Source organism: Rhipicephalus microplus, chromosome 3, assembly GCF_043290135.1.
Source record: "Rhipicephalus microplus isolate Deutch F79 chromosome 3, USDA_Rmic, whole genome shotgun sequence".
Lineage (NCBI taxonomy): Eukaryota > Metazoa > Arthropoda > Arachnida > Ixodida > Ixodidae > Rhipicephalus > Rhipicephalus microplus.
This window is the reverse complement of record NC_134702.1, coordinates 143525243-143552760: the sequence shown is the minus strand read 5'-3', so window position 1 is coordinate 143552760 and position 27518 is coordinate 143525243. Positions and strand designations below refer to the sequence as shown.

The 27518-nt window shown below is 47.0% G+C and overlaps 1 protein-coding gene and 4 non-coding genes across 5 annotated transcripts; 4 read left to right on the top strand and 1 right to left on the bottom strand.

Annotated features, from left to right (window-relative positions):
* The first annotated feature begins 1557 nt into the window (after positions 1 to 1557).
* On the top strand, positions 1558 to 1630 carry TRNAT-CGU (transfer RNA threonine (anticodon CGU)). The gene has a single exon. It is a non-coding gene; the product is annotated as a tRNA-Thr (tRNA).
* Positions 1631 to 2012: 382 nt separating this feature from the next.
* TRNAT-CGU (transfer RNA threonine (anticodon CGU)) lies at positions 2013 to 2085 on the top strand. Its single transcript has one exon. It is a non-coding gene; the product is annotated as a tRNA-Thr (tRNA).
* Positions 2086 to 2467: 382 nt separating this feature from the next.
* On the top strand, positions 2468 to 2540 carry TRNAT-CGU (transfer RNA threonine (anticodon CGU)). Its single transcript has one exon. It is a non-coding gene; the product is annotated as a tRNA-Thr (tRNA).
* Positions 2541 to 2922: 382 nt separating this feature from the next.
* Positions 2923 to 2995, top strand: TRNAT-CGU (transfer RNA threonine (anticodon CGU)). Its single transcript has one exon. It is a non-coding gene; the product is annotated as a tRNA-Thr (tRNA).
* A 4027-nt stretch (positions 2996 to 7022) lies between these two features.
* LOC142802984 (excitatory amino acid transporter 1-like) lies at positions 7023 to 27291 on the bottom strand. Its single transcript, XM_075888076.1, has 6 exons — positions 27109 to 27291; positions 22465 to 22733; positions 19078 to 19624; positions 16751 to 16951; positions 10115 to 10316; positions 7023 to 7123 (listed from the first exon to the last, which is right to left on the bottom strand). The coding sequence occupies exons 1-6, from the start codon at positions 27289 to 27291 to the stop codon at positions 7023 to 7025; spliced, it is 1503 nt and encodes a 500-aa protein (XP_075744191.1).
* Between the last annotated feature and the right edge of the window lie 227 nt (positions 27292 to 27518).

Below are 27518 nucleotides of genomic sequence, written 5' to 3'. Positions count from 1 at the left end.
ACGACGCCTTCTCACAGCACTGCTGGCCCTTTGCAACCCTTAACCTGCCCAGCGAGACCATTCGACCGCGTCTGAATTGATATTTATGGTCCTCTACCCAACTCTCTTCGAGGCAACCGGTGGATTATCGTCGCCGTGGATCATTTGACAAGCTACGCTGAAACATCGGCGCTGCCTGCTACCACTGCGAAAGACGTTACGTCCTTTCTTCTTCACCATCTTATTTTGCGACACGGTGCACCTCGTGAATCACTGAAGGACCGTGGACGCGTGTTTCTCTCGAATGCCGTCGACGAGCTGCCCAAGGCATGTCGCACTGTCCATCGGAAATCCTCGGCATATTATCCTCAAATCAATGGCATGACGGAACGCTTTAACCGTACACTTGGAGACATGCTTGCCATGTACGCCTCTGACGACCACACTAATTGGGACCAAGTGCTCCCTTTTGTCACGTACGCGTACAACTCTGCGCCACAAACAACCACTGGCTTTTCTCCTTTCTTCCTCCTTTACGAACGTGAGCCATCATGCTCCATGGATACCATTCTCCCTTACAGGCCTGATGTTTCCGAAGCGACGCCTGTTTCCGAAGCAGCTGCTTATGCCGAAGAGTGTCGTCAACTCGCTCGCTCATTTACCGCATAAGACCAATGGCGCCAAAAAACTGACCACGATTCCTCTGCGTCTACTGTACACTATAACCCAGGAATGCTGGTTTGGCTCTGGGTCCCGTCTACCCCTCCAGGTCTTTCCCCGAAGCTTTCGTCGAAATACCATGGCCCCTACCGTGTGGTGCGGCAAACATCTGTCAACTATGAAGTTGAGCCCATTGATTCACCTTCGGACCAACGCTGCCGTGGGCGTGAAACAGTACACGTATCACGCCTCAAACCGTGCTATGACCCCCTTGTCGTGTCCTTTCCCTAGGTCGCCAGGTTGGCTCCTTTCTGCGCGGAGAGTAATTGTACCGAAGCATAGTGGCGCCAGCTCTGTGCCAGCGTAAAAGAAGACGTTGACGTCCGTGTGTGGCTCGTGCTTGCCGGGTTCCTGCCTGTACCAGCTTGTTGCGGCTAACGTTTCTCGAATAATAAGCTGTGTTTTTACGCAACCTTGCTCGTTGCAATGTATATATATCTATTCGAAGGTCGTAGGTTCGATTCCTGCTCACAGTTGGTAATTTTTTCATCCACTTTTCTTTCTTCTTATTTACATTCCATTGGTTTTAATAACTTCCCTTGTACACTCCTTGGCATTACTGTCTGTTATATCTCATTAATATTGTGTTAAAACACGGAAAAACGAGCCCTTAGGTATACACTTCTTTCCCTTATTTCATTGAACGAGGGTCTCGTACTGGCAGACTTGGTGTGTTTAGGTTGTATAAGAGGGACAATTAATCAGCTGCCCGCTCATAATAAGTTCACGTGCTACGTGGCGCCAAACATGCGCATAAGAGTGTTTTCACACTCGTTGTTTGGCTTATAGATGGCGCTGACTGTCACTCCTACTTCTAAATTCACAGATAAACCCAAAAAAGTGGATGGAGGGAGGGCCGCTGTGATAGCTCAGTGGTTAGAGCATCGAACGCGTAATTCGAAGGTCGTAGGTTCGATTCCTGCTCACAGTTGGTAATTTTTTCATCCACTTTTCTTTCTTCTTATTTACATTCCATTGGTTTTAATAACTTCCCTTGTACACTCCTTGGCATTACCGTCTGTTATATCTCATTAATATTGTGTTAAAACACGGAAAAACGAGCCCTTAGGTATACACTTCTTTCCCTTATTTCATTGAACGAGGGTCTCGTACTGGCAGACTTGGTGTGTTTAGGTTGTATAAGAGGGACAATTAATCAGCTGCCCGCTCATAATAAGTTCACGTGCTACGTGGCGCCAAACATGCGCATAAGAGTGTTTTCACACTTGTTGTTTGGCTTATAGATGGCGCTGACTGTCACTCCTACTTCTAAATTCACAGATAAACCCAAAAAAGTGGATGGAGGGAGGGCCGCTGTGATAGCTCAGTGGTTAGAGCATCGAACGCGTAATTCGAAGGTCGTAGGTTCGATTCCTGCTCACAGTTGGTAATTTTTTCATCCACTTTTCTTTCTTCTTATTTACATTCCATTGGTTTTAATAACTTCCCTTGTACACTCCTTGGCATTACTGTCTGTTATATCTCATTAATAATGTGTTAAAACACGGAAAAACGAGCCCTTAGGTATACACTTCTTTCCCTTATTTCATTGAACGAGGGTCTCGTACTGGCAGACTTGGTGTGTTTAGGTTGTATAAGAGGGACAATTAATCAGCTGCCCGCTCATAATAAGTTCACGTGCTACGTGGCGCCAAACATGCGCATAAGAGTGTTTTCACACTCGTTGTTTGGCTTATAGATGGCGCTGACTGTCACTCCTACTTCTAAATTCACAGATAAACCCAAAAAAGTGGATGGAGGGAGGGCCGCTGTGATAGCTCAGTGGTTAGAGCATCGAACGCGTAATTCGAAGGTCGTAGGTTCGATTCCTGCTCACAGTTGGTAATTTTTTCATCCACTTTTCTTTCTTCTTATTTACATTCCATTGGTTTTAATAACTTCCCTTGTACACTCCTTGGCATTACTGTCTGTTATATCTCATTAATATTGTGTTAAAACACGGAAAAACGAGCCCTTAGGTATACACTTCTTTCCCTTATTTCATTGAACGAGGGTCTCGTACTGGCAGACTTGGTGTGTTTAGGTTGTATAAGAGGGACAATTAATCAGCTGCCCGCTCATAATAAGTTCACGTGCTACGTGGCGCCAAACATGCGCATAAGAGTGTTTTCACACTCGTTGTTTGGCTTATAGATGGCGCTGACTGTCACTCCTACTTCTAAATTCACAGATAAACCCAAAAAAGTGGATGAAGGGAGGGCCGCTGTGATAGCTCAGTGGTTAGAGCATCGAACGCGTAATTCGAAGGTCGTAGGTTCGATTCCTGCTCACAGTTGGTAATTTTTTCATCCACTTTTCTTTCTTCTTATTTACATTCCATTGGTTTTAATAACTTCCCTTGTACACTCCTTGGCATTACTGTCTGTTATATCTCATTAATATTGTGTTAAAATACGGAAAAACGAGCCCTTAGGTATACACTTCTTTCCCTTATATATATATATATATATATATATATATATATATATATATATATATATATATATATATTGTCACGTGCTACAAAAGGTCTTCAAATCGGAAAAACTGAGCAGGCGGGAGACCCACCGAAACCTGGCCAGATGGCTTTCAATAACTGGGCGAATTTCGTCGTCCGCGCGCCTTCGTGCAATCAGATTCGTTGTAGTAAGGGCCCCTAGGAAACAACCGTCACCATCGGTGCCTTGGCCACAAATTCCAACAGGTTCACGGGACAATGAATGAGCACCTTCGTGCTTGCAACCCGATTTGTAAGCGATCATGAAATCATATTCATGCGGACGAAAGCTCTATTGTGCCAGTCGCCCACACGGGTCCCGTAGGTTGGCTAACCAGCACAACGAATGATGGTCGGTCACTACCTTGAAGTGGCGTCCGTAAAGGTAAGGCCTAAATTTCATCGTGGCCCATAAAACAGCGAGGCACTCTTTCTCTGACGTGTAGTTGACCTCTTGCCCCGTCGCGGTGGTCTAGTGGCTAAGGTACTCGGCTGCTGACCCGCAGGTCGCGGGATCAAATCCCGGCTGCGGCGGCTGCATTTCTGATAGAGGCAGAAATGTTGCAGGCCCGTGTGCTCAGAATTGGGGGCACGTTAAAAAACCCCAGGTGGTCGAAATTTCCGGAGCCCTCCACTACGGCGTCTCTCATAATCTAATGGTGGTTTTGCGACGTTAAACCCCACATATCTATCGAGTATACTTGACCTCGGCGTAGGAAAGAGTGCGGCTAGCGTACGCTATCACTCGCCCTGTGCAATCTTGTTGTTGGACGAGGACAGCACCAACACCCACGTTGCTGGCGTGAGTAAGAATTTCAGTATCAGCGTCTTGGTCAAAGTGAGCGAGGACTGGTGGTGTCTGCGAACGCTCCCGTAGATCAGAGAAAGCTGCGTCCTGTTCTTCCTCCCAGACGAATGGAACATCTTCACGAATGAGTCGAGTGAGTGGTTCAGCAATCCTAGAAAAATGGCTAGAAAGCGGTGATAGTACGCGCAGAGCCCTAGAAAGCGACGTACTGCCTTATTATCACGTGAAACAGGAACGAGACCGTGGCGGTACTTTTGTCAGGGCATGTCGAATACCATCCGCACTGACACCATGGCCGAGAAACTTAAGTTCCTTGTAATCGAAGTGGCAATTTTCTGGCTTCATTGTCAGGTTAGCAGAGCGGAGCGCTTCCAGCACATTCTGCAGACGCTTCAGGTGCTCCTCAAAGGTCGCAGAAAACATGACATCATCCAAATAAATTAGGCACGTGTGCCACTTTAGACCGGTAAAAACAGTGTCCTTCATTCTCTGGAATGTCGCAGGCGCAGAACAGAGGCTGAAGGGAAGCATTTTGAATTCATATAGGCTATCCGGTGTAACGAAGACGGTTTTTTCACAACCTCGTTCGTCAACTTCGATCCGCCAGTAGCCACTTTTCAAGTCTATCAATGAAAAATACTTGGCCCGCCGCAGCCTGTCGAGGGAGCCGTCGATGCGGGGAAGCGGATAGACGTCTTTTTTAGTCACGCTGTTAAGTTTTCTGTAGTCCGCGCAGAAGCGCAGCGATCTGTCTTTTAGGGGCGAAGCTCCTTATAGCGACATTCGTTCGTCCCTCGTAGTCGTAATAGTAGTCGTAGTGTGTAACCAGTCTTACATTTTGACATCCAAGGTGGTGCCGGTGAGATATTTCTTCTGTGCGTTGTTGAACAACAAGAAATTCGCAGCGTGCGCGTTAACTAAAAGCCGAATTCTCCTGTCTCTCATTCCCCCTTAGCAGCCATTGGCATGTACATTGAACACTATCTGACAAGAAAGGGTTGCTATGTTATACTCGCAGGGCATAACCTCCTTGGTTGTAGAAAGGTTTAGCGAGCGTTGGGCCGCAGTGCCAAGAATACAGTGAACTAGTATATACCATGAACTCGAGGTGGTTAAAGGTGGGAAGTAGACACGAAGCGCGAGCCGTAAGAAAATGTGCCTGTGCAACATCTCGTTTAGTCCTTGGAATGTCTGCTGGATGGGGGTGCATATGCGGAATATATGATGAAAAGATGCGAGATTGTGGTACTTGAAGTGTTGAATAGATGGACGAACGGACACACAGACAGATGCATGGACGGACTCACGGAGGGCTGCACCGACGGGTGGACGCATGAACGGACGCAGGGGCGGATGCATGGACAAATGCAGGGACGAACACACAGATGGGCGTGTGGACGCACGAACAGACGCACGCACGGACGGTCACACAGACGGACGCATGGATGGACGGATGCATCGCCCCACTCTCCATCATTCACTCCGTGGATATACTGCCATTTTATTTTCTTCACCAGCACGACCGGAGATCACCAGGCACTCTTCGAAAGTTGGATAACGTCGTCTTTCAACATATCTTCGACTTGAGCAGTTATCGCGCACGTTCCTTTGCCGAAACGTGGTAAGGGTGTCGTTTTATGGGCGAGGCGTCGATATATGTCATTATTCGGTGTTTGGTGGTCGGTGTCTGACGAACCTTCGAGGTGAACACGAAGCACTCTTTAAATTGATATAGCAGTTCACGTAGCTCAGTCTATTATTGTTCCGAGAGGGTCGAGTTGACATCTTTTTTTGCAAGTAGTGAAGTCACATCGCTTGGTGTCGGTCAAAGCCCGTCGACGGCTGATGTAGATGCGAAGCATTCAGAAGCGTCTGCGATAGCGTAGGCGAAAGCGATGGCGGTGTCACGAAACAGGTGCCGGTACTCGTTACTGAAATTAGTCACAAGTAAGGCATAGTGTCCGTCATAAAGCATGACGAGGCTGCGTGCAGCGCAGACACCTAGCGCGAACAAAATCGTCAAGTTGCCTTCGGCGACAACCTCACCATCCCGTAACTTGCCGGACACCGCATAAACTAGGGCGCTTGAACACGGAGGCAACGTGGCGCTGTTGGCAGAAACGCGAAACGTGCTGTCACGGATGTCATCAAATTTGTCGGAGAATCCAGCTGTCGAAAACGTCACGGTAAGCTTTCGAAGATCGATAATAGCGCCGTGCTTCCGCAAAAAGTCGACTCCCAGAATTAGGTCTCGGGACTAGTCACGAAGTACGTTGCAACTGGCGAGAAACGTTCGTCCCCGAATGCTCACTCTGATAGTGCACATGCCGATTGTGGTGACTACGTGCCGCCGGCAGTATGAACTTGTGCTTCGCACCAAGGCGTAAAAACTTCATGCGCGCTGCTAGTTTTCCGCTCATGATCGAATAGTCCGCACCTGTGTCCAATAGTGCACTAACGTCGTGGTGACCGTCGACTACCACATGTATATCCAAAGAAAATCTGCTTCTTGCTTTCGTCGCTGTCGTCAGAGATTCGCTCCGGGTTCGTGCTTGCGTCGGTGGGAGGCCCTGCTTGCGTTGAGTGTGAGCAGCCTCGCTCCCGAAGGTCGCTATCGTTATTTTTCTCGCCTAGGGCTTGGCGAGCGCGCTGGTGCCGCCGTTGAGAAACTCCGAAAATTTAGAGAAGATCGCCTTGGGGATGGGCACCGCGACTGCCGCCGAAGTGGTATTGTTGTGAAAAGTAATCTTCAATAGCTTTTGGTCTTTCGCTAAATCTCAGCCATGGCGAGTCGACGCCAAAACCCTGTAGTCCGAGGCGACGATAGGGACATTCCAGGTACACATGTCCAGCTTCACCGCAGTGATAACAGAGTAGTCGTCTCCGGTGTGCGCCATACCTCAGAATGTCTGGAAAGCGACTCTCGGTTTTCGGAGTGCTGAATTGGCTACGGCGAAGGAAGTGCATCCTGAGGCATATGATTAACGAGGCGCGGGGAAGCAGGAATATATCGTTGGACTACTGCTGCGTATGATGCAGGATGTGGTTCCGTCGCGACAGGCGGGACACAACTGGAAGGTTGCACTTGGAGAGCCGGTCGTACTTCGTTTCTGATGAGGCTGCAAATAGAACGTGCAGTAGGTTGAGACTGGCACTGAATCTTTAGTAGTTTGTCGCGCATCACAGATCAAATGAGGTTGCAGAGAGACTCGATGTTGACGCTGCTTCCTGCACCTCTGGTCTGACCTACTGACGAAGCGACACTCACTTGCCGGTCATACACGATAGAGCGCTGCTGCAAAATTTGTTCCATGGTTGTGGTTTCGGTCAAAAATTCCGCCACGGTCTTTGGGGGACAGCGAACAAGGCCAGCGAAAAGGTGCTCTTTCACTCCTCGCATTAAATGACGGACCTTCTTTTCTGCCGCAATGTCGGGGTCGGCTCGACGAAAGAGGGTCATCATGTCCTCGACGTACGTCATGACACTTTCATTCAGCATTTGGAGGCGCGACTGAATCGCTCGCTCGGCTCGTTCACGGTGATCGGGATTGGCCGAACTTGCCAGCAAGTGTCGACGAAAGACGCTCCACAAGGAAAAAGGCTCATGGTTTTCGTACCAAGTACGAGCGCCGTCCTCCAAACTGAAATACACGTTCTTTATCTTGTCGACGTTGGTCCAACCATAGTAATCGGAGACCCGTTCGAACTGAGCCAGCCAGTCTTCGACATCCTCCAAGACGGAACCGAGGAACACCATCAGCTTCCTCAATGCATGAGGCGTGGCTGCAATGCTTTCCAGTGCGTTGGAGGCTGCAGCGCCTTCCCTGGCGTTCGGGGGTGTGACAGACGTCATCGGGAAGAGGTCCACGCTCAGGAGGTAGTCCTCGGAGTCTTCGGCGTGAGCGGTGAACAGGTGTTGACACTGCAGGTACAGGGCTATCTGGAGGTGTTTGCAACATCGGCTGGTGGTTACCCAGCACCTCCACCAGTTGTCGCGCGTGCTACAAAAAGTCTTTAACTCGGAAGAACTGAGCCGCTGGGGGACGCACCGAAAACTGGCCAGATGGCTGCTTCAACTATCAACAACTAACCACAGCGCGCGCTGCCCCAGAACATCGTCTTCGATTCTCGCGGGCAGCCATAGCTTACGCTCACCGTACCTAGCGGCCAAGTGGCAATATATATATACTGTGATAGCAATTATTATATGCAGCTTATTGGTGGGTTTTTGCCATAGGCATTGTTGTCGCTGCCATGTCTCATATATATATATATATATATATATATATATATATATATATATATATATATATATATATATATATATATATATATATATATATATATATATATATATTCGAACAGACAATGCTGCCAAGGAATGCATAGGGGAAGTTATTAAAACCGATATATTATAAATAGGAAGAAAGAAAAGTGGGTGAAAAAATGACTTGTCGTGAGCAGGAATCGAACCTACGACCTTCTAATAACACGTTCTATGCTCTGAAAGGTGAATGTTGGTGCACGCTAAAAAATAGCAGATGAACGAAATTTCCGCAACGCACCACTAAAGCATGTCTCATAAGCATACAGTGGTTTTGTTACGCAGAATTCATGATTATTCTTGAATTGACTTTTTTTCTGTTCACTACATAAAGGAAGCAGAAGCTAAAGGCCATGTGGCCTGACAGAGCTTTCTGCTCTTAGGACAGTTCGGCACACAGGCCATACGTATTATATTACAAAACATACTGTTGGAACGGGGTTTATTGGCACAAGTAGCACTTGAACGGTAGGTCTATTGACGCGGAAAGCAGGCGGCAGCAATGGACTCAGGAATCACAGCAATCGGGCAAGCGCTCGCGCTTGGCTCCTCCTGCTAAAGGCGTGACCCACTGCGGCACATATTCTTCTTCCTCTCTACACTGTACATACATATTCAACTGAATAGTCACGAAAACAAAACAATATGTGTAGAAAAAAATCATTATCATTGCTGTTGTTTGCGCTCTTCCCCGTGCACTGTCTCATGAACGAGCCTTTGAACTACGAAGCTGTTAAAGTCGGCGATGAGACTTTTTTCACCGAGAGGCCCCTACTGGGTCGTTGCCATAGTAACTGGCAGAGCTTCGTCACGCTCTGGCAGTTGCATACAAATCTGCGAGTCTAGCAGCCAAAGTTCCAGTCCGCTACTCCAGCAGTTCGAGAGACACCTAAAGAATTAGGGATATCTTTCTGCGATAATGAGTTCTTAGTAGTGAATAGCCGCCGACAATGATCCTTATCAGGTGACGTGAGAAGGTCGCTGCCAATTACCCAGTAAAAGTGTGAACACAGGCTTGAACGATTGGCCTGACGCGGGGCATTGATGTGAAATCAATTAACTGATCTCAATGCGTATTTTTTCATTACGTACAACTGACGTCGAAGTGTAAACAGTGAGGCCCTCCGACTGCGCAGTTGTTTAGTCGGCACTGTACCTCACAGAATAGAGCGCTTCAGGGTTAACCCTGCAAGGTTAACCTACCAAGTCACCTACTACAGAATTGAGACTTACTCAATTCAATGGTCAGCAACATGCATCGCCAGAAAGTGTGGTGGCGTATATTTAAACTCTGATGAGAATTAGCTGGTGTAACCTGTATGATGACACAAGCCCAGGTACACGGCATGGGTTGTGCGCTGAAACACGAGGGTCATTTCGTTCGTTCCTAATCCGTCTACTTTGTTTACATTTAAAAATCACGCGCATGGTTGCATTGTCTATGAACTTCGTTTCGGTACGCGGAATGATGTTTGCGGAAGGATGAAACACCTGCTTTATCCAAGGAACCAATTAGTTCTCCTAAGCTATCGGCCATATTGCAACAGCCATTTACGTGAATGCTTTAATTTGTAAATCAGTACAGTTTAGACGTCTGTACCAGCTCGATGAGTTGACTACGTGCAGGGCTTCAGCTACGATATGACCTTGCTGATGTACTAATTTTACAATAACTATAATAATCATGTCCGTCACTTTTACGTCAATAAACGTAACCTCATTTTGCTCTCGGTAAAATAAACAGAGCATACGTCAAACTTTGTGCACTTCTCAAATCGGCTCATACCACCGCATTGGGCCAGAAAGGAAGAAGTAAAAAGGATGTAAACGTACACAAATGGCTGGGCAGCCAATACAAGTGGTTCCCTGTGGAATCCCTTGATTCCCAGTAAGAGGCTGACAATTTCAGGCGAAGCTCCGTCGTCTGACAGGCTCGCCACGATGGCGTTTGCAGTGGCTGCTACCAGCTCCCAGTTCTTTAGGTCTACCTGCGAATGGTTGTAGAAGTCGCAGGGTCATAGTCAGAAGCTCTGTTTTTTTTAATTGATCAACAGAGTAAGTCTGGGGCCAAACGCAATCGCTGCTTTCCCAATACACAGAAGTATATCCCCCGCCGCAATTCGCCTAGATGGTGGTGCTAGCAAAGCTTCGAAACACCACTTCTTCAGAAGACTTGCTTCTATTACCTACACTCTTAGAAAAAAAGGTTTATATATTCACTAATTAAATAGTGGCCCTTTACTTGTCACAGAATACCCTAACCAGCTAATAAATGCAGCTAGTAAAAGTAACCCTAGTGAAAGCACTACCTCGTTGGGCTCGTAACCAAAACTAGCCCAAATGCTAACAGGTTGGGTAAAAGCACTACGTCGTTGGGTAGTTAAAATTACTACCTAGTTAGTAAGTGAATAGTGCTGACTCAAGTGATTAGTTCATTACTAAATTATCAGTAACCCCCGCAAATAGAGGTTTATGCATATTTTGTTAAAAGCTCATGTGCGTGGCCATGTTATTTGGATTTTATTGCAAAAGCTTAGGACAAAAAATGAACTGACATGGCCCTCGTAAATTGATAATGGCTCTTAATTACGCCATGTAACTATAAAAGGGTAAGTGTGCAGTACAACAACATACTTTTAGAGAATTGACGACATGATTATATGATCAAATTAGATTAACATATGTATGATCCTATGTGAATCTTATATGCTTATATGGAGTCATATGAGCATATGAAATGCTTGTGTGAGTCCATTCGAGCATGTTATTCTTATACTCACATGATTATATGCTCATATGAGTATGAAAACTCACATGAACGTATCACGAGAACACGCATGCAAATGCTTGCACAAGTAAATCTTCAAGACTTGGAGAATTCTTCTCCGGAAGCAGTTTGAAGACATTATATACCCCGGCTTTGGGACCGCACACCACGTACTGGTTAGCAGTAACAGAATATGTAGGATAATTGATGTTTTCTACGCATCATCACGTCCCGTTCTATTTACTTATGTGTATGTCATCACGTAGCAAGAAACTTCTATTCTAAGATAGTCAATAAAATTAGAGCTTGCCTGAATTTTGCCTACGATGTCACTATTACGGCAAAATGTACTGCGGCATCTATGACTGATCTGGCAAAGTAGGTGACTCAGTAGTTGCTTAGTTAAAAACACTAAGAAAGGTTACCTAGTTAGTAATGGCTAAAATACTAGCTGTATACTAGCCGGTAGCTAGTAAAAGTACGCCGCGAAGGTAGTAAAATGCTCCGGGAGCTAGTAAACACATGCGTTTACTAACTGATTACTAACTTTTTTTCAAGAGTGTAACGCTGAACAAAAGACTGCTTCCATTATCGAAGGCTCAGCATGCGGCTAACTGCGCACGCGTGTGAGCTGACAGATTCCTTATGGCGCACAGTGCACTCTGACACACGCACGAAGGTAAGGCGCATGTAGACAAGTGCTAACTTACAATTGAATTTTATTACAACTGAATTAGCACGGCATAGAGCTGAGGAGTGCTAAACATCGGTACACGCCCCAAAAAAATCAAAAACAAAAAACAGACATTGAAAATGTTGAACGTGGTTTTGGGACGCTAAATCCCACATATCAATCAATCAAAATGTTGAATGTGCGCTATACTTAACTCTCAAACGTTTCAGATATAAGATGATTGAAAGATAAATTTGAAGGGGGTCACTTGCAACGTGCATTTCCCCCCAGCCTGATCCCCCATGATTTACGCCATTGGTGACTTCACAAAAGCAATGTTCAGATGTCATACACATTGTTGTACTGTATGTCCATTGATTGATTGATTTGTGGGGTTTAACGTCCCAAAACCACCATATGATTATGAGAGACGCCGTAGTGGAGGGCTCCGGAAATTTTGACCACCTGGGGTTCTTTAACGTGCACCAAAATCTGAGCACACGGGCCTACAACATTTCCGCCTCCATCGGAAATGCAGCCGCTGCAGCGGGGATTTTTATCCCGCGACCTGCGGTATTGTATGTCCAGTATTGCATGCTTGATTTAAGAACAACAGAAGGAAACAAACCGAGTGTGTGCATGTACGCTGTAATAATTTATATTGCAGCTTGCGGAGCGAGTCTAGGAAAGCACTAGGGAGCAGACAAATAGCCCAAATTGTTTTGCAATCGCAGCAGGCCAAGTTACTGCAGCTATTGCAAAGGTAGTACGCCAAACATCATTCACTGATACTGCAATGTCATTTCCTAGAAAAAAAATCTAGTCCTGAAATCACGCAGTTTTGGTTATCACAGAATGCTTTGGAGAAAGAACTCGAAGGAAAGGCCAGAGGAAATGCCGCAATATCTGCAAACAAAAACCACATGCCTACCTGTGACAAGAGAGAGAAAGGAAAGGCCGGGAGGTTAACCAGATATTGGCATCTGGTTTTCTACCCAGCGCTGTGGGCGGAGAAACAAGGGCAAGGAAGAGGGGGTGGATAAAAAAAACGCACGCGCACTCATGCGAAAACGAAAACACACACAGGAAGGGCGTCCTAGCTACAACCGTTCAGTAAGGCCGGTCGATCGCAAAAAGTGTAGTAGTGCTTTCAGGGCCTTCTTCTCTGAGCTGCATCTTGTCGATATTGTAGAATTCCTTGCTCCGACAGAGGTTGATTACCTAATTTGCTGAGTTCTTTGCGAAGGCATAGGCATTGTTTGCTATACTACAGGCAGTCACAAAGAATATGTTGGATCGTTTCTTCTTTGCCATAGTGGCCACAGGCTGCGTTGTCGGCCATACCAATACGGAAAGCGTAGGCGTTGATAAACGCAATGCCCAACCACAGCCTACATAACATGGTCTGGTCTGCTCGGCAAAGCCTTGACGGCCTTGAAGACCTAGCGTAGGGTCAAGCGAGTACAGTCGGGCATGCTTTAAATGTGGATGATTTCATTGTGATGTGGTTTGCTGGCGAGCAAGCCTGCGGAGCTTTCTTGCAGCATCTGTCCTAAAAAGTGGTGGTCGTAGTTTATAATCTTCTGTGTGGGCTGAGCGGGCAGCTTGATCGGCCCATTCATTGCCGATGATTACGCAGTGACTGGGTAACCACTGAAATAAAATTTGGTGCCCTTTCTCAGTCAGGTGGTGTATAACCTCTGCTATCTCTAGTACCAGCTGCTCGTGTGGTCTACGGCGTAAGGCTGATAGTAGAGACTGCAGTGCCGCCTTCGAGTCGCAGAAAATAGTCCACTTGCGTGTAGGATGATCAACGACAAATTGCAACGCGGCACGAAGTGCTGCCAATTCTGCTTCAGTTGATGTTGTTGGTGAGTTGTCTTGAATTTGATTGTCGTGGCCAACCTTGGTATCACTACTGCTCCTGTAGAGCTGTCCGGCTGAACCGATTCGTCAGTGTATATATGTGTGAAGTCTTGGTATTTCTCATACAAGAGAAGTAGTGTGAGCTGTTTAAGAGCCGGTGACGACAAATTGGCCTTTTTATGGACGCCAGGTATGTTAATATTAATCATTGGTTAAGCGAGGCACCATGGCAGAGTCACAGGTCTAGCGGCAGGGGAGAACGAAGTTGGGATCGACTCACCATGTGCGGTCACTGTTTTGCAGTAAGATGTGCGTGGTCGGTCCACTGGTAGAGAGACTAGGTGAGTCGAGGAGTTCGAGCAAGGTGTCGTATATGTCCTCAGCACTTCAACATTAATGTGGGCCTTGATGAGGTGGTCCCTTGAGATGGCGATAGCTGCCGCTGCTGATGCACTTTGGGGCAAGCCTAAACAAATCCGGAGTGCTTGAGCCTGGACACTTTGAAGCATTTGTATGCTTGTTTTACTTGCCTTGGTTAACGCAGGTAGGCTGTACCGAAGGAATTCAAGAAAAAGAATCTTGTATAGTCGCAACATAGCAGTTGTGGACATTGCCAAGTCATTTCCAGCGAAGAACTTGAACAAATGACAGATGCCTGTCAATCGCCTTTTCACGTATGATACATGTGGGCTCCATGAGAGGTCTCAGTCAGTTATAACACCTAGGAACTCGTATTATCGGATGTGACGTATCCTTTCGCTGTTTATCAGAACGCTGTAGTTCTGCATTGGTTTGCGCATAAATGCCACAAGTGCACAATTCTCAGAGGAAATTTCCAGACCTCGTTGACGGGTGTAAATAGCAACTTGAGAGGCAGCTCTCTGAATTCGCGCTCGCAGCTGTCGACGTGTTACTGCAGGTTATGTCACAGAGTAGGCATGTGGTTTTTGTTTGCAGATATTGCGGACTGAAATTTCTATATAGTTGCCATTTCAGCCTGCAACTCCTGATCGAAATCTCAATTTAAGCCATTGCAAAGAAGGAGTTTTGGAAGTAAAATGTTCATATAACGCCAGAAAAAGAGTTGCACGGGTACTTGCCACACAAACGAAGTCCTGCATATTCAATTTGCACGGGGCTGTTAAGACCATAAAGAACCATTCTTACAATTATCAAGCATCAACTGTTTTCGGAGTAAAGTACTGTGACTTTGTCTGGACCTTGAAGAGTTTTATTGCCATGAGAGTTTACCAAAACGCACGCTTAGCGCAAATATGATTCAGCATGTAAATAATATTGCAAGTTGGTTCTTTTTCCTGAAATTTTTCATTGCTGAACTATATAGAGGAGTCAAAATTAGCTAGAAATTACCGACGAATCTTATGACTCACAAGACAGCTGTACTGACTGTGCCAAGGGCCTAAACGGGGTTAAATGGTAATGTATGAGAGTGTTACCTGCAGGCATGTAAGGCTCCACTTTTAATGTGTTAAACCGAACAAAACACATCAAGAATATTATTTCTGCTCTGAGCTTAAAGAACGCGGAAAAGTTCAACATGTTCATTTATAAAAGCAGTCATTTTTCCTTACATGAACTGTATATCGCAATGTTTAAAGAACGCGGAAAAGTTCAACATGTTCATTTATAAAAGCAGTCATTTTTCCTTACATGAACTGTATATCGCAATGTTTCTCTTTAAAGCCTTATTCATGTTCTTCCTCTATCTCTGGAGCCAGCCAAATAGAACAGTGGAGATACTCTAATTACACAGTGCCGCGCAAACAAATATTATCTTCTCGTGCACAGTGGGGCAATTCTCTGATGGAAGCATCCCCAAGGAAGGGTGTATTCCAGTATGCAGTACTTACTGTGGAGTAGTCTCATCACCCTCTCTGCGTGAATTCTCATATTCGCAAGCTTTAATGTCTTGTGTGTAGCGACACTACAAACCCGAGCTAACGGGGGGTTTTGACCTCTCCCACGCCTAGCCATGTGTGGCTGAGCCGTGTCCGGGGAAAATGGGATCCTGGGGGCTGAGCCGACGCTGGTTGGTTGGACCTTTGAGGCCCCCTGGCAAAAGCAACACACTTCTTTGGCCCCGGCTTCACGCAGACGGCTCCCCTGGGCTGACCCACCCAGTGGAAATCGGCTGTCGCCTTTTCCTATCTCTCTGTCCTACAATTTCGTCTTTAACTCTAGCTGTCTCGTTTAGCAGTCTTTATTTCATTTTCACGTGGTGGTTTCATTTATCAAAAACGCATCAGGGTACAAGGTATAACTGCTTCCGTACAAGGGATGAACGTGTCACTGAAATGTCCGGCAACCAGTACATAACTACTGAAAAACGAAAAAAAACATGTTGGGGAAATGCGTTTGCGATATATGCTTGCCAGCTCGTCTCTCGTAGAATGTGCTTTCTTAAACGCGTTGATTTTTGGAAATAGAAACTAGACATGAGTAAAGCTGTGTGTGTGCTTTGTGGTAGTTTTGATGACGTTGATTTTTTTAACATTCCTAATCTGTAAGGATGTTTGGTTATGTACTCTCATGTTGTTTTTTATGAACGGGTGTAGTTTTCACACAGATAAACTTCACTCCATAAACGTCTAAGGGGGAGCATGCGTGATCACTCGCACATGGTCACCAGCTATCGTAAAGTGTTCTATTGGCAATATTAGGTATGAAAAAGCGCTTCATTTTGGACCGGTAAGTTCTATTCATTTCAAACGCATAGCTACCGTGTGTGCTCGTGCCTCTCCACGTAGGACGCATTGACTTACACGCATGAAAACCTGAAGTGAGATCTTGTCGGGTAGATTGTTGAACACATTGAATAAGGGCAGCAGTGCGAAAGACAAGGACAGAATGAGGCCCTCAGACAACCACAAGTGTGGTTGTTCGTGTGCTTTAGTGTGCCCTTGTCTTTCACGCTGATCCCCTACACTATGGGGATCAGCGTAAATCTATGGGGCACGAGTTCCCTTATCGAGCCACACTGGTTGCAAATAGTGCTGAACAACCGCGACATACAGTTCTCGTGAGATAACACCAGTTTATCGTGCTGTCCTTGCGTTGGGCCCACAGTGTTACTAGCTTCTGTCCCGGCCACCTACCCTGTACATGTGCGTGAGGAAGAGGAGGGAGACACACAGCTGAGCCACGCTGCCCGAGCGGCCCAAGACGATGCCCATTGGTAGCACGGTGCGCACCACTCGGGCGTCGAAGCCGCTTTTCATCTCGAGCACGGACACGCCCAGGCTCAGGCTGGCGGCCATCGATCGCGTGCTGGCACTCACCACCAGTGGCACGTATGTCTGCGAAGGAAACCGCACGAACTTGGCCTTGTTGGTTTAACCTGTTTATAAGGTTAAGCGTGGGACGAGGACGGGACATGGTGTGTTTTTGCTATCGCTGTCCTGCCGTCGTCTTTTCAGTGCCATGTTTAACTTTATGAAAAGGGCATGCTTATTCGTCATGCGCACTTGCAGAATATTGCTATACTTCGCTAAGTACCTTTGAGCCGCAGGCGGACGTTAGTGTACGAGAAGGGGGAGCGACGCATTTTTTACCACGAGTGTCGAAACATTTTCGCATGAACGCCGATGAACTATGAGAGAAAGTCAGTGCGAAAATGAAGCACGCTTGAGTGCAGAGCAGCAGTACATTGAAGAATAATGAAAAAATAAGCAACCCTAACGCGCGTCCACCCAGCAAAGGGGAGCGCCTTCACAAGATTCAGCAATACCTAGCAGCGCAGCAGCCATTTCCTACTGCACAAAGCCACCGGCCACGCTCACCTTCTCCTCGGTGCCTCGGCTCGCCTAGTCGTTACGCCACGTTCTCTGGTGTACGGAACACATCCCCAAATCTTGGCCCACGCCAGGCAAACTGAGGCCAGCTGCCTCTGGGGGCGGGGCCGCTCTTGACCGAACTGACAAACATCCTCTGCCACGACACGTTGACGACGCCGATATCTATGTCACGAAATTTTCTGAATGCGACGCAGCGATTTCGCCTGATATTTCTATAACCGTCGACAATCACTCGGCCACCGCACTCGTGGATACTGGCGCTGATTGCTTCGTTACGAGTGGTGACTTCAAGGCTGCTCTCCGAAAAGTGGTGACGCCATGGGACGGTCGACAGCTCCGTACCGCGGGTAGTCATCTAGTGACGCTGGTTGGGAGGTGCACTGCCCGAGTACGTATTGGCGTTTCGACCTTCATTGGGACTTTCGTCGTACTGCGGAAATGTTCCAGGCAGGTCATTTTGGGATTAGACTTCCTTCGAGAATGTGGGGTTATTATAAATCTCGGATAATTGCTGGTGCCGTTTTCACGTAACGAACATTGTCAGGATTGTGAATCACATATGATGGCGTTGCGTGTATCCGATGATTCAGTGACAGTACCGCCCCGTTCCAATGTTATGGTAACGTGCTGAATGTGAGTGACATCAGCCGAACGGCTTTCCGAGTTGTAGAAGGCAATGTATCCGTGCTCTTGTCTCGTCAAGTATGCGTCGCCCGTGGTCTTATAGAACTGACACAAGAGCCTGCGAAAATTCTACTAACAAATTTCAGTCATGAATACCCAGCACGTCCACCAGGTTGTCACGGTAGTAAAATCAGTGCAAGTAACAGTGTAGAAAATAGCGGAACAGCTTCGATCGAGCAGCGCGAGTTTGTCTCGTCGTCTTTCCGCAGACAAAAAACCTTCGACACGCACAAGTAATGACGACACTAGCCACGCAACAGCGACACACCCACTACATGCTCGTGTAATTATATATATATATATATATATATATATGCGTGTGTGACGTATCAAGTGATGGTTAGTAGAGGTCGAGAAGGAAGAAGTGCAGAACGGAATAAACATGGCGTATGAGCCAGTATGTAACACACGGTACTAAAACTGCCTTCCCTCAACGCAGCCCCTTTGTAAATAAAGGAAACAATCTTTGTTCGCGAACGTGTACTAGCTGTTGGCAAAGAATTTGCCTTATACATCTCATTAGGCAGGTCGAAGGAGTGAAGCGGAGACCGGATTGATTGGCGGATGCCCTCTCCCCTTCTTGGCTTGCTAGGTGATCGAGGGAGGCGGAGCAAACTACCTCATACATTTACTCAGTTACAACCGGCAAGATTTCACACAGCTGTGACGGTCAAAGACACGCGACGTTGCGACCAGGAAACGTTTAGTTACAAATTTTACTTCAGGGAAGCCATCAGTCAAATGCAGCTAATTGTGGGAATTACATCATCATTTTCTTTTCTTTTTGGCCTATTGTGAAGCCTGTTGCTCTTTGGACAAGATCACCGGGGCGAAAGCTGAGCTACACTGAGTCAGATATTGCCCTTCCCCCCCGCTCCCTCATCTTCAAAGCGAAAACCTGCGCACGCCTGTGTCTGTGGTGCCCGCGATGGCACGCCTCCTACCTGGCCGAGGAATCCTATCATGCCGCGGTTCCAACGCAGAACCATGACCCACTGTACGAGTGGCAGCACGACGAAAGTGTGCACCAGCACAGCCACCACGACGTTCAGCGAGTACGTGAGCAGGAGCGACACGCCCTGCTCCGTGCGAAGGCTCGAGGCGGCCAGTATGATGGCACTGGCAGTGAGGGACACGAGACCCAGGGGCAGGAACCACGAGAGCAGGCGACCCATGGCAGCAAGGACGTTGCTCAGGTGGATGAAGAAGTTGAGCAGCACATTGCGGTCGTCCGCGTTGTGCGCCAGCACGAAACCCAGGGCCACGGCAAATGACAAGAGACCGAGACCACTCACTCGACGTAAGGGGCTCACAGAATCGGCCGTGCCTTCTTCGTAGCGCCCATTGGAGCACCGATCGTGTAAGTCGTGGGTCCAGACTTCGCTGCCACGCGGCATATCGTCCGAGGGCCAAATATTCATGGATACGTCCACGATATTCGGCGGGAACAGGCCTCTGGACGTTGCAATTGTCAAGTTGTAAATGACCATGCTGAAGTAACGATAGTATCACACATGTTAGTGCGGATAATACGGAGCCAAAGTTCGCACAGATTGTGTGCTCAGAAGTGATTTTTTTTGCCATTTACTGCCGTCTCGTAGGAATGGGCTTTTCTGGACTAACGCCTTCGTTATAAATATAAGCAAAGCTTTCATGATGGTGCTACCGCATCGCTAGTTACGATAGTTTATATGTGAAAAGTGCCACGTGAATGCTGCGGCCATAAAAAAGATCTACGAGTTCTTTTTTTCAGGATTGATGTGTCTTCGAGAACTTGCATTCCTTCTGTATAATTTAATATAACTTTGCATTTTTTTCGAAGAATGACAGGATTTCTTCTTCACCATGTTTCAGGGATCATCAGTTTGCCATTTGCCGCTGCTCCCAAAGAACATGTTTGCTTATCTGTTCCTCTATACTGCAATGAGAACAGTCATCACACCGACGATTCTCATGTAGGCTAGGCTATCACTAACTATTATCTATATCATTATGTGTGCAAGGTTCATGCTGCATACTTTAATGCTGTGATATCTAAATTAGTTTAGCTAAAAGGGTTGTCATCAGTTAAATTCAACAGTAACTACACCTGGCACTGCTTATCGCGCGTTCGTTCCGCCTATTGTGATGTCTTTAGCGACTGTAACTGGCAAGCTTTAAACAAAACTATTTCCAGAAGTGTATACACGTCAGCTAGCTTACCGAATGACAACAACAATACAAGCTTTGAAGGAAGCAAGGAAGGAAAATAGGGGGAAAAGAACGGCAGAGAGGCTATAGGCAGCCGGTTTGCTACCCTGCACATAGGAGAGGGATGGGGGAGATGAAGGATAGTGAGCAGAGAGGGAAGATAGAAACACAGCACAAGCTTTGAATGTGTTCTATCTGCTCTAGGGTTCATTCGTGAATAACAGTAACGACATGGTCTATTAACGATTGAGCTTTATTACTAAATGATCGCAGCATCTCAAACTTGCGTACCATTTCACGTTGGCGTGATAGAATTCGTTGTCAGTGGCCTTTTTTGCGCATGTGTATTTCGTAAGCGCTTTATAGCGGGTCACGTCAGTGCGGCTCCTATAATTCGATCGAAAAACCCCATTTATCGCATTGCCAAGCCAGTTTCAAGCGATGTACAGGGATTGCGACCCACAAGCGCATTCTTATTTTGGCACTGTTGATATGCTTCCAATGTAGCGGTTCAGGAGCATAAATTTAAACAGTCAGCCTCCGTTTTGTGTGAGTTATCTGTGAGGCCACTTCTTTGGGTGCCGGAAACACAACATGCATATTGAAGCGTCATGCTATTTTCCTAACGGAATCTCAATTCATCGTCTAATTTGGTAGCGCACACGTTATTCGATAACGGACCTCATTGTGAGATCAGGAAATAAAGTTTCTCACTAACGTGAAAAAATGTGTGTTTTGTTATTCTTTCTTAGAAGCATCTGTCCTGTTCGCACCACATGTAGGACATTTGCACTGCTAACCTTGTATACGTATGAGCTAAGTTATATAAAGATATAAAGTGCTGTGTGTGTGTGTGTGTGTGTGTGTGTGTGTGTGTGTGTGTGTGTGTGTCACCCGTTTGTCTTATCTCGTATTTTAATCTCATTCACCAGCAAGCCTACCATGCTACCTTAATCGAGCACAGATAACTCGATATCCATGCGACAAGCTGGGAAATGAAGGGTGTAAGGTGCAGTAAATGCCTCTGGAACGTAGGTATTACGCGTTTTCAGAACTTTACTATTTAAGATTGCAAGTAAAAAGGAGAAAGTACGGGACCTTACAGATTGACTGATAGTGTGAAAAACACGAACTCAAACGCAGCATTTCTTTAAAGGTTGTTTGGGCACTAACTAGCCTAAGTAATGATGCCGTATAAAGGGTCTCTGCCAGTGGTCACGCTGTTTTGAACTTTTGACGAGATTCCCGAATGTATAGATGGAGGGCACAGGACATTGTGAATGCCGCTTTTGAAAGCAACTGGGACTCCACGATGGCGGCCTTTATGACGAACAAGTTGCATCTATGCGAAAACCATGCAGCAAGAACAAATTTGTGCGTATCTGCATGCCATGCTCTGATAAAAATAACATGACATCCGAAATGTTGCGTCCCCACATGGCTGGTGTTCTATTATCACGCTTTCGTTGACGTCAATGCATGCCATCTATAGGGCTTCGAAATTTCACACACGACTACCGGGACGCCTTCTTCCCAGTGTTCAGATTCGAAGTGGCAAGATAGAGGCGCTAGTATTGGGCTCAAGGTCATTTGAATGTCGTCGGCAACGGTAGCTAAAAGTACTTCACTTTTAACTCGCGGCTGACTTAAAATTAGGCTAGCCGAGACGACTGTTTCCGTCATTGCAACTGCTTGCGCAGTTACCCCCGAATCTACGTTTACCTTGTGTTGCACGCTTCCGGCTGCCGTTATTTCGACGCATCGAGAAACGACTCGCTGCATTTTATCACTTGTGTTTACCATGTGCATCATGCCAGGGCTGTGAATGTGAAAGTTTGCGGACATCAGAGAGATGTGTTTCTGCTTGCCTGCCTTCACAGGCACCATACTCGTCACGACTGTATGCTGAAGGGTCCGAAAGATATTACAAATATTTTATTATGGCTGTCAGCTGTATTGCTATTCTTGCCAGTTATTTGCCTTAGGAGTGAAACTGTGCCTTATGAGCAATGCATTTATCACTCGTGGCGTAGGTTTAGCTTGCGCGCCTGTGCCGCCAAAAATATCATACAACGGAATGTTCTTGCAAGGGTTGAATTACATAAAAAAATCTACGCTTGCAGCATCCGGAAGATGCATACCTGATCATTTCCATGGCGAGATCCGTAGTCTCAATAGCGGTCACGTTGATCGCCACCGAAGCGCTGAGCTGTAGTGAAGAAGCGACCTCGTCACGAACACTGCGCAAGAGTAGTACACTGCCGAAGGCGATGGCGGCAGCGCTGGCGGCGCTCAGCGACCAGTAGGCGAGCGCACATCGTAGCATCTTTCCACCCGTGCGGTACGAGGTACTTCCAATCGAGCCCACAATGCAAGAAATCTTCAGCGGTAGAAACAACATGGCCAACATCTGCAGTGCGATAACAGCTAAATATTTTGATGCAGTCTCATGCAAAATAGTTATGGTGAATGATGGGCAATTTCGATGGCAGCTGCTCTCAAACTTTATACCAAGTAAGCCTAGCTGGTGCCACTACAGAGCTAGGAGCCTCTGTGCAAAAGTTCACCGAGAACGTCTAAGTGAAACCTCGCTCAAGAAGTTGTTATGCTTACCAAAAAAAAGGAAAGCTCGCACTACAGTGACGTCATACAGTGCGTAGCTTGCCGCCGATAAAAACGAGCACTGAAATCACTCGGTGAAAGCGTGCCTGCACCCACGACAATTGCCAGGTTTCAGAAGCGTTGTAAGGTGCTGCTTATGAAACCATGTCAAATTCTGTCCTTACAAGCTTGCCAATATTCGAAATTCTCACGAGCTCTAGGTGGCGCACCATGCGATCGAAAATGGCTGCGGGAGGAGGTTCAACCCGAGAACTCACATAGGAAGAGACGGGACGCATAGACGTGCGCCCCGTGTCACTTTCATCGGATGAACTCTTGATCGTCAGATGATATATATCGGCCCGAAGCACTTTCTCAAACAATAAGTGTTCGCTACCTCATTTCTTACAGCAATGCTAAGGGTGGTGTTGTCAACTGAGCCATCGTGCATCAACGATGCCTTGCGTGATTGTGTGCATGCTACAGAAAAAAGTTACAGCATATCCACCAGGTGAATGATGAGGAGTGGGGCGAAGTGGACGGATGGGCGGATGGAAGCACGGTTCGACGCGTGGACGGACGGAAGCACGTGTAGATGCACAGACGGACGCATGGACGAACGCAGGGAAGGACGGACGCAGGGAGGGATGCACGGATGAACGGACGGACGAATGGATGAAAGCAGAGAAGTACGCACGACAGGACGGACGGTTAAACGAATGGACGGACGCACGGATGGACCGAAGCAAGAACGAACGAACGGACGGAAGCTCAGACGGACTGATGAATACTTCACCCCACTCATCATCATTTACTTTATGGATGTGCTGAGATTTTTATTATTTATCATACTACAAGTAACGTCCTCTAGTATCGTGCCATTTACATTTTTCAGCATATTTGCATTTCGTTATATATACAAGTACCGCCCTCAACGGCCGGTTCAAGAACTAATGAGAGGTGGCTACATACGATTCCGATGGGACGCTCAGCCCACGCCTTAAAAAGCTTCGCGCCTGAAAACTGTGCGATATAGAATAGGTGACCAATAAAAGAGCGAGGGATTGTGGGATACGTCGTCTGCTGCCGCCTTCCGGTTCGAGAAGAGCAGACGACGGCGAACCGCTTCGCCTCCAGCCTCAGAATATTCAGGAATTACGCGCGTGGTCGCCCGCTTATTTTCGTCCTGATAAACCATGGTCTGTTGTTTAGCATTTGGCTGCTCCAACTCGAGCGTGAAAGGCAAATGCATGTATTCATTCCCATGAATTGAAGAAAGAAAATGAGGTGGGCAGCGGCTGTGAAGAGAGCCACAGCGACAAGTACACTTTGGGTACCGAACGTTGAAGCCAGTGTGTGCGAAGACCATTTTATCGCAGGTACGTGTATATTACGCACTAAAAAAAGCTTAAGCATGATTTGCTGCGATATAATATGGAGAAATAAACTATCGCGCAGACGTACCTAGCAAAGATATTATGGAAACGCACGGGCGAAGTCTACCTGTCATGCGAGATGAGCGCCAGCAATCGCACCCGTATAATATATGACAAAAAACGGCAAAGATTCGCTGGAGAGCAAGTTTACACGAAGCGCTGCACGAGTTCTTTTGCGTTTATCTTGGTTAACATACATGTGCGCCAGGACGGCACACAAAATAAGAACTGCGTTAAACAAGCGCAGGGTTTCGATTATTCGGTGCCATCTATGTCTGACTGTATTGTTTATGTGCCGCCATGTCTCGCAGTTTGATCAAGATTATATAGCGTTCCATTAAGCATCTGGTTCGACCAAGAAATAGGTGGTCGAAATTTCCGGAGCCCTTCAATATAGCATCTCTCATAATCATGTGGGGGTTTTGGTACGTTAAATCTCACGTATTAATTATTCAATCAATTGGCTAAGAAATGCATCTTATTGCCCACTGAAGGCTAGAAAAAAGGATATCTCAACGTGCTTAATAAGTGCTGCGCTTCATGCCGATAGACCGACGATGTCGGCCGAAGCAGCGATCCCTAAATGAACTCTTGGCACACTGCTACAGTCATCCCCATTCCCTGGTATCTTTAAAATGGTGATTTTTATCCGCAGTAACGTATCATACAATGAAAACTGTCTTCTGTATCGAGTGATCTGCTAGCGAAACTGACAGCATACCCCGAGCTACATAGGAGCATTGCAGATCACTTTAATGCGGTAAAACAGGTTTTTTGCCATTCAAAGCCTTCGTAGCTTGTCATCGTCGCAGACACGATTAGCAGAAACAAAAACCAACTTCTAAAGCATTGGCATTGCACAGAAAGATGCTTTTTTTTCAACGGAGCGGTACGAAAATGCACGCGTGCCGCTGCAAACCCGCATGGTGCGTCAAACCAGAAGCCGTCGTATCCCACAGTTCCCTGTGGTTGCCCACGTTACCGGTCATCTATTGGCGTATGAACTGAACGGCACTCCGACGTAATTTTCCCGAGCTTGCCTGGCGGGGCACGCGGCGGCTCGAGCACTCACGAACCGAGCCGTTGCGAACGCCGACGCCACCTCGGGCGAAGTTCCACACGGGGGGGAGTGGGAGTGGGGGGACCGCATGACTAGTTACCACGAAATAACGCAGCACTATAAGCTAGAAAGGCGAAAGTACCCTCCGCCACACAACAGGTTAAATAAAAAACAGGCAGTTGCGTGGCGACAACTGCAAACATATACTTATCCGAATCCAGTTCTCTTTAGTCTCTGTTACCCTGATCTGTATTTAACAGAAAAATGCAAGGTTTGCGATGAAAGGGCAACACTTTCACATATACTATGGGAATGCTCGAGTTTAGATGAAAGCAACGATGAAAACCACGAAGAGGCAGTTTCGGACCGCAGGACACGCTGGGAGGGGGCTCTGCTCAGCTCCTCATTCGAACAACAACTGTGGGCCGTCCAGCGAGCCGAGGAAGCCGCCCGAGCCCAAGGGCTCGTGGCCGACGCCTAGGCCCGCCCCAAATCAACTTCGCTGGACTTCATATATAAAGTTATTCTTCTTCTTCTTGCCTGGCGGGCTTTCCGCTTTAGTATTTGCCGCTGTAATAGCGCGCTATCGCGGCTGCACACGACCGAATGTTTAACGTGGCGATGACCTGCAAACACCTTACACCGTGATCTTACGATGTCGTTCACACAACCATCGTAGCGTACGCTTCTGAGCAGCCTGTCGTGGTTAAACCACTGATTGCGAAAAAAAATTACAGCATATACACGAGGTGAATGATGATGAGTGGTGCGAAGCGGACAGGCGGGCGGGCAAACGCACAGACGGACGGACGTGCGGAAGGACTGTTGCACGCACGGACAGACGGACGCACGTAAGGGCTGATGCACGACCGCGCGCATGGATAGACACACGGACGGATGGATGGATGTCTGTCCACCCATCTGTCCGTCCGTACGTGCGTCCGTCCATCCGTCCGTGCATGCATCCATGCGTCCAATCGCGTTCAAGAATGCAGACGGCACGTGGGTAATACCGACGAGACGTGAGCCAAGGAAGCCATACGCAAACGTCTTCTATGTGCCCACCGCTCTGCTTTTTATTGCGAAAAGCAGGGGTGGCTACTACGACGGACGCTTGATTAACCCACACCATAAAGAACTTCGCCTCTAAAAAGAAGGTCGTGAAATGCGTTTGCGGTTTGGTTATGCCGCACAAAACAGTAATAAATTAGGCATATTGTCGTCGACCAACTTCTAAACTGCTATTGGCAATTTGTTGGTATGCACGCGATGGTTTTCATTCAAACAACAATGACACTTTGTCACCGACATGCGGTTGCAGCCGTCGCGACGAGACGAAGCGACAGGGCAAGTGCTTGTCACTGTCGCTAGGGAATCGCGTGCATGCGGTTAGGCCTTTAGTGCCGCTAGATTGCAACTATTCTGCGCTTTGTTGAAAGTCTGCTGTAAGTTTGTATTCCAACTTTGAAATGCGTGTGACAATGTACCTTTCGGTCTGTTTTGTTCTGACCAGCTTTAATTTTATTCCTTTCGTATCGAGGTAAATCACATATCTAGAATAGCGCTCCATTGAAATGCTTGCTGTCTAAAAAAATAATACTGAATGCTGCGGATTGCCTACGTGATGGCAGTGCTCGTTTCACGCTCAGTGGGATGGGGGCTTTGGTCCCGAAGGCACAAAATCGTACCCTGGAATAAACCTCTCCTGGAAAGCTGATGTAGATGAACTGCCGCTCCGTGAGTGGCTGGCGGTGTAGGGACAGGCCCAGAATCGCGCCTACTACGATCGATGACGCTATGACACCCGGCTCCCAGTGTCGTGTCGCCCAGGCGCAACATTTGCGACGCTCGGTCACCTCGGTGTACTCCATACCGTTGATGATGATATGCCTCTAAAACAGTGCACGTACCCACAACAACCACGGATGAGCCGAGAATAGCGTAGTTGATGGCCGGGTTGATAAATAAATGAAAAAGGACTCATTAAAGCGAGAGCATACGATATATCGTTGTTTTATAGCATAACTAAACGAGCTCATATCAATACACGGTTATATTTTGCATAGAATGAAAAAAATGAAGAGAGACTTGAACAAAA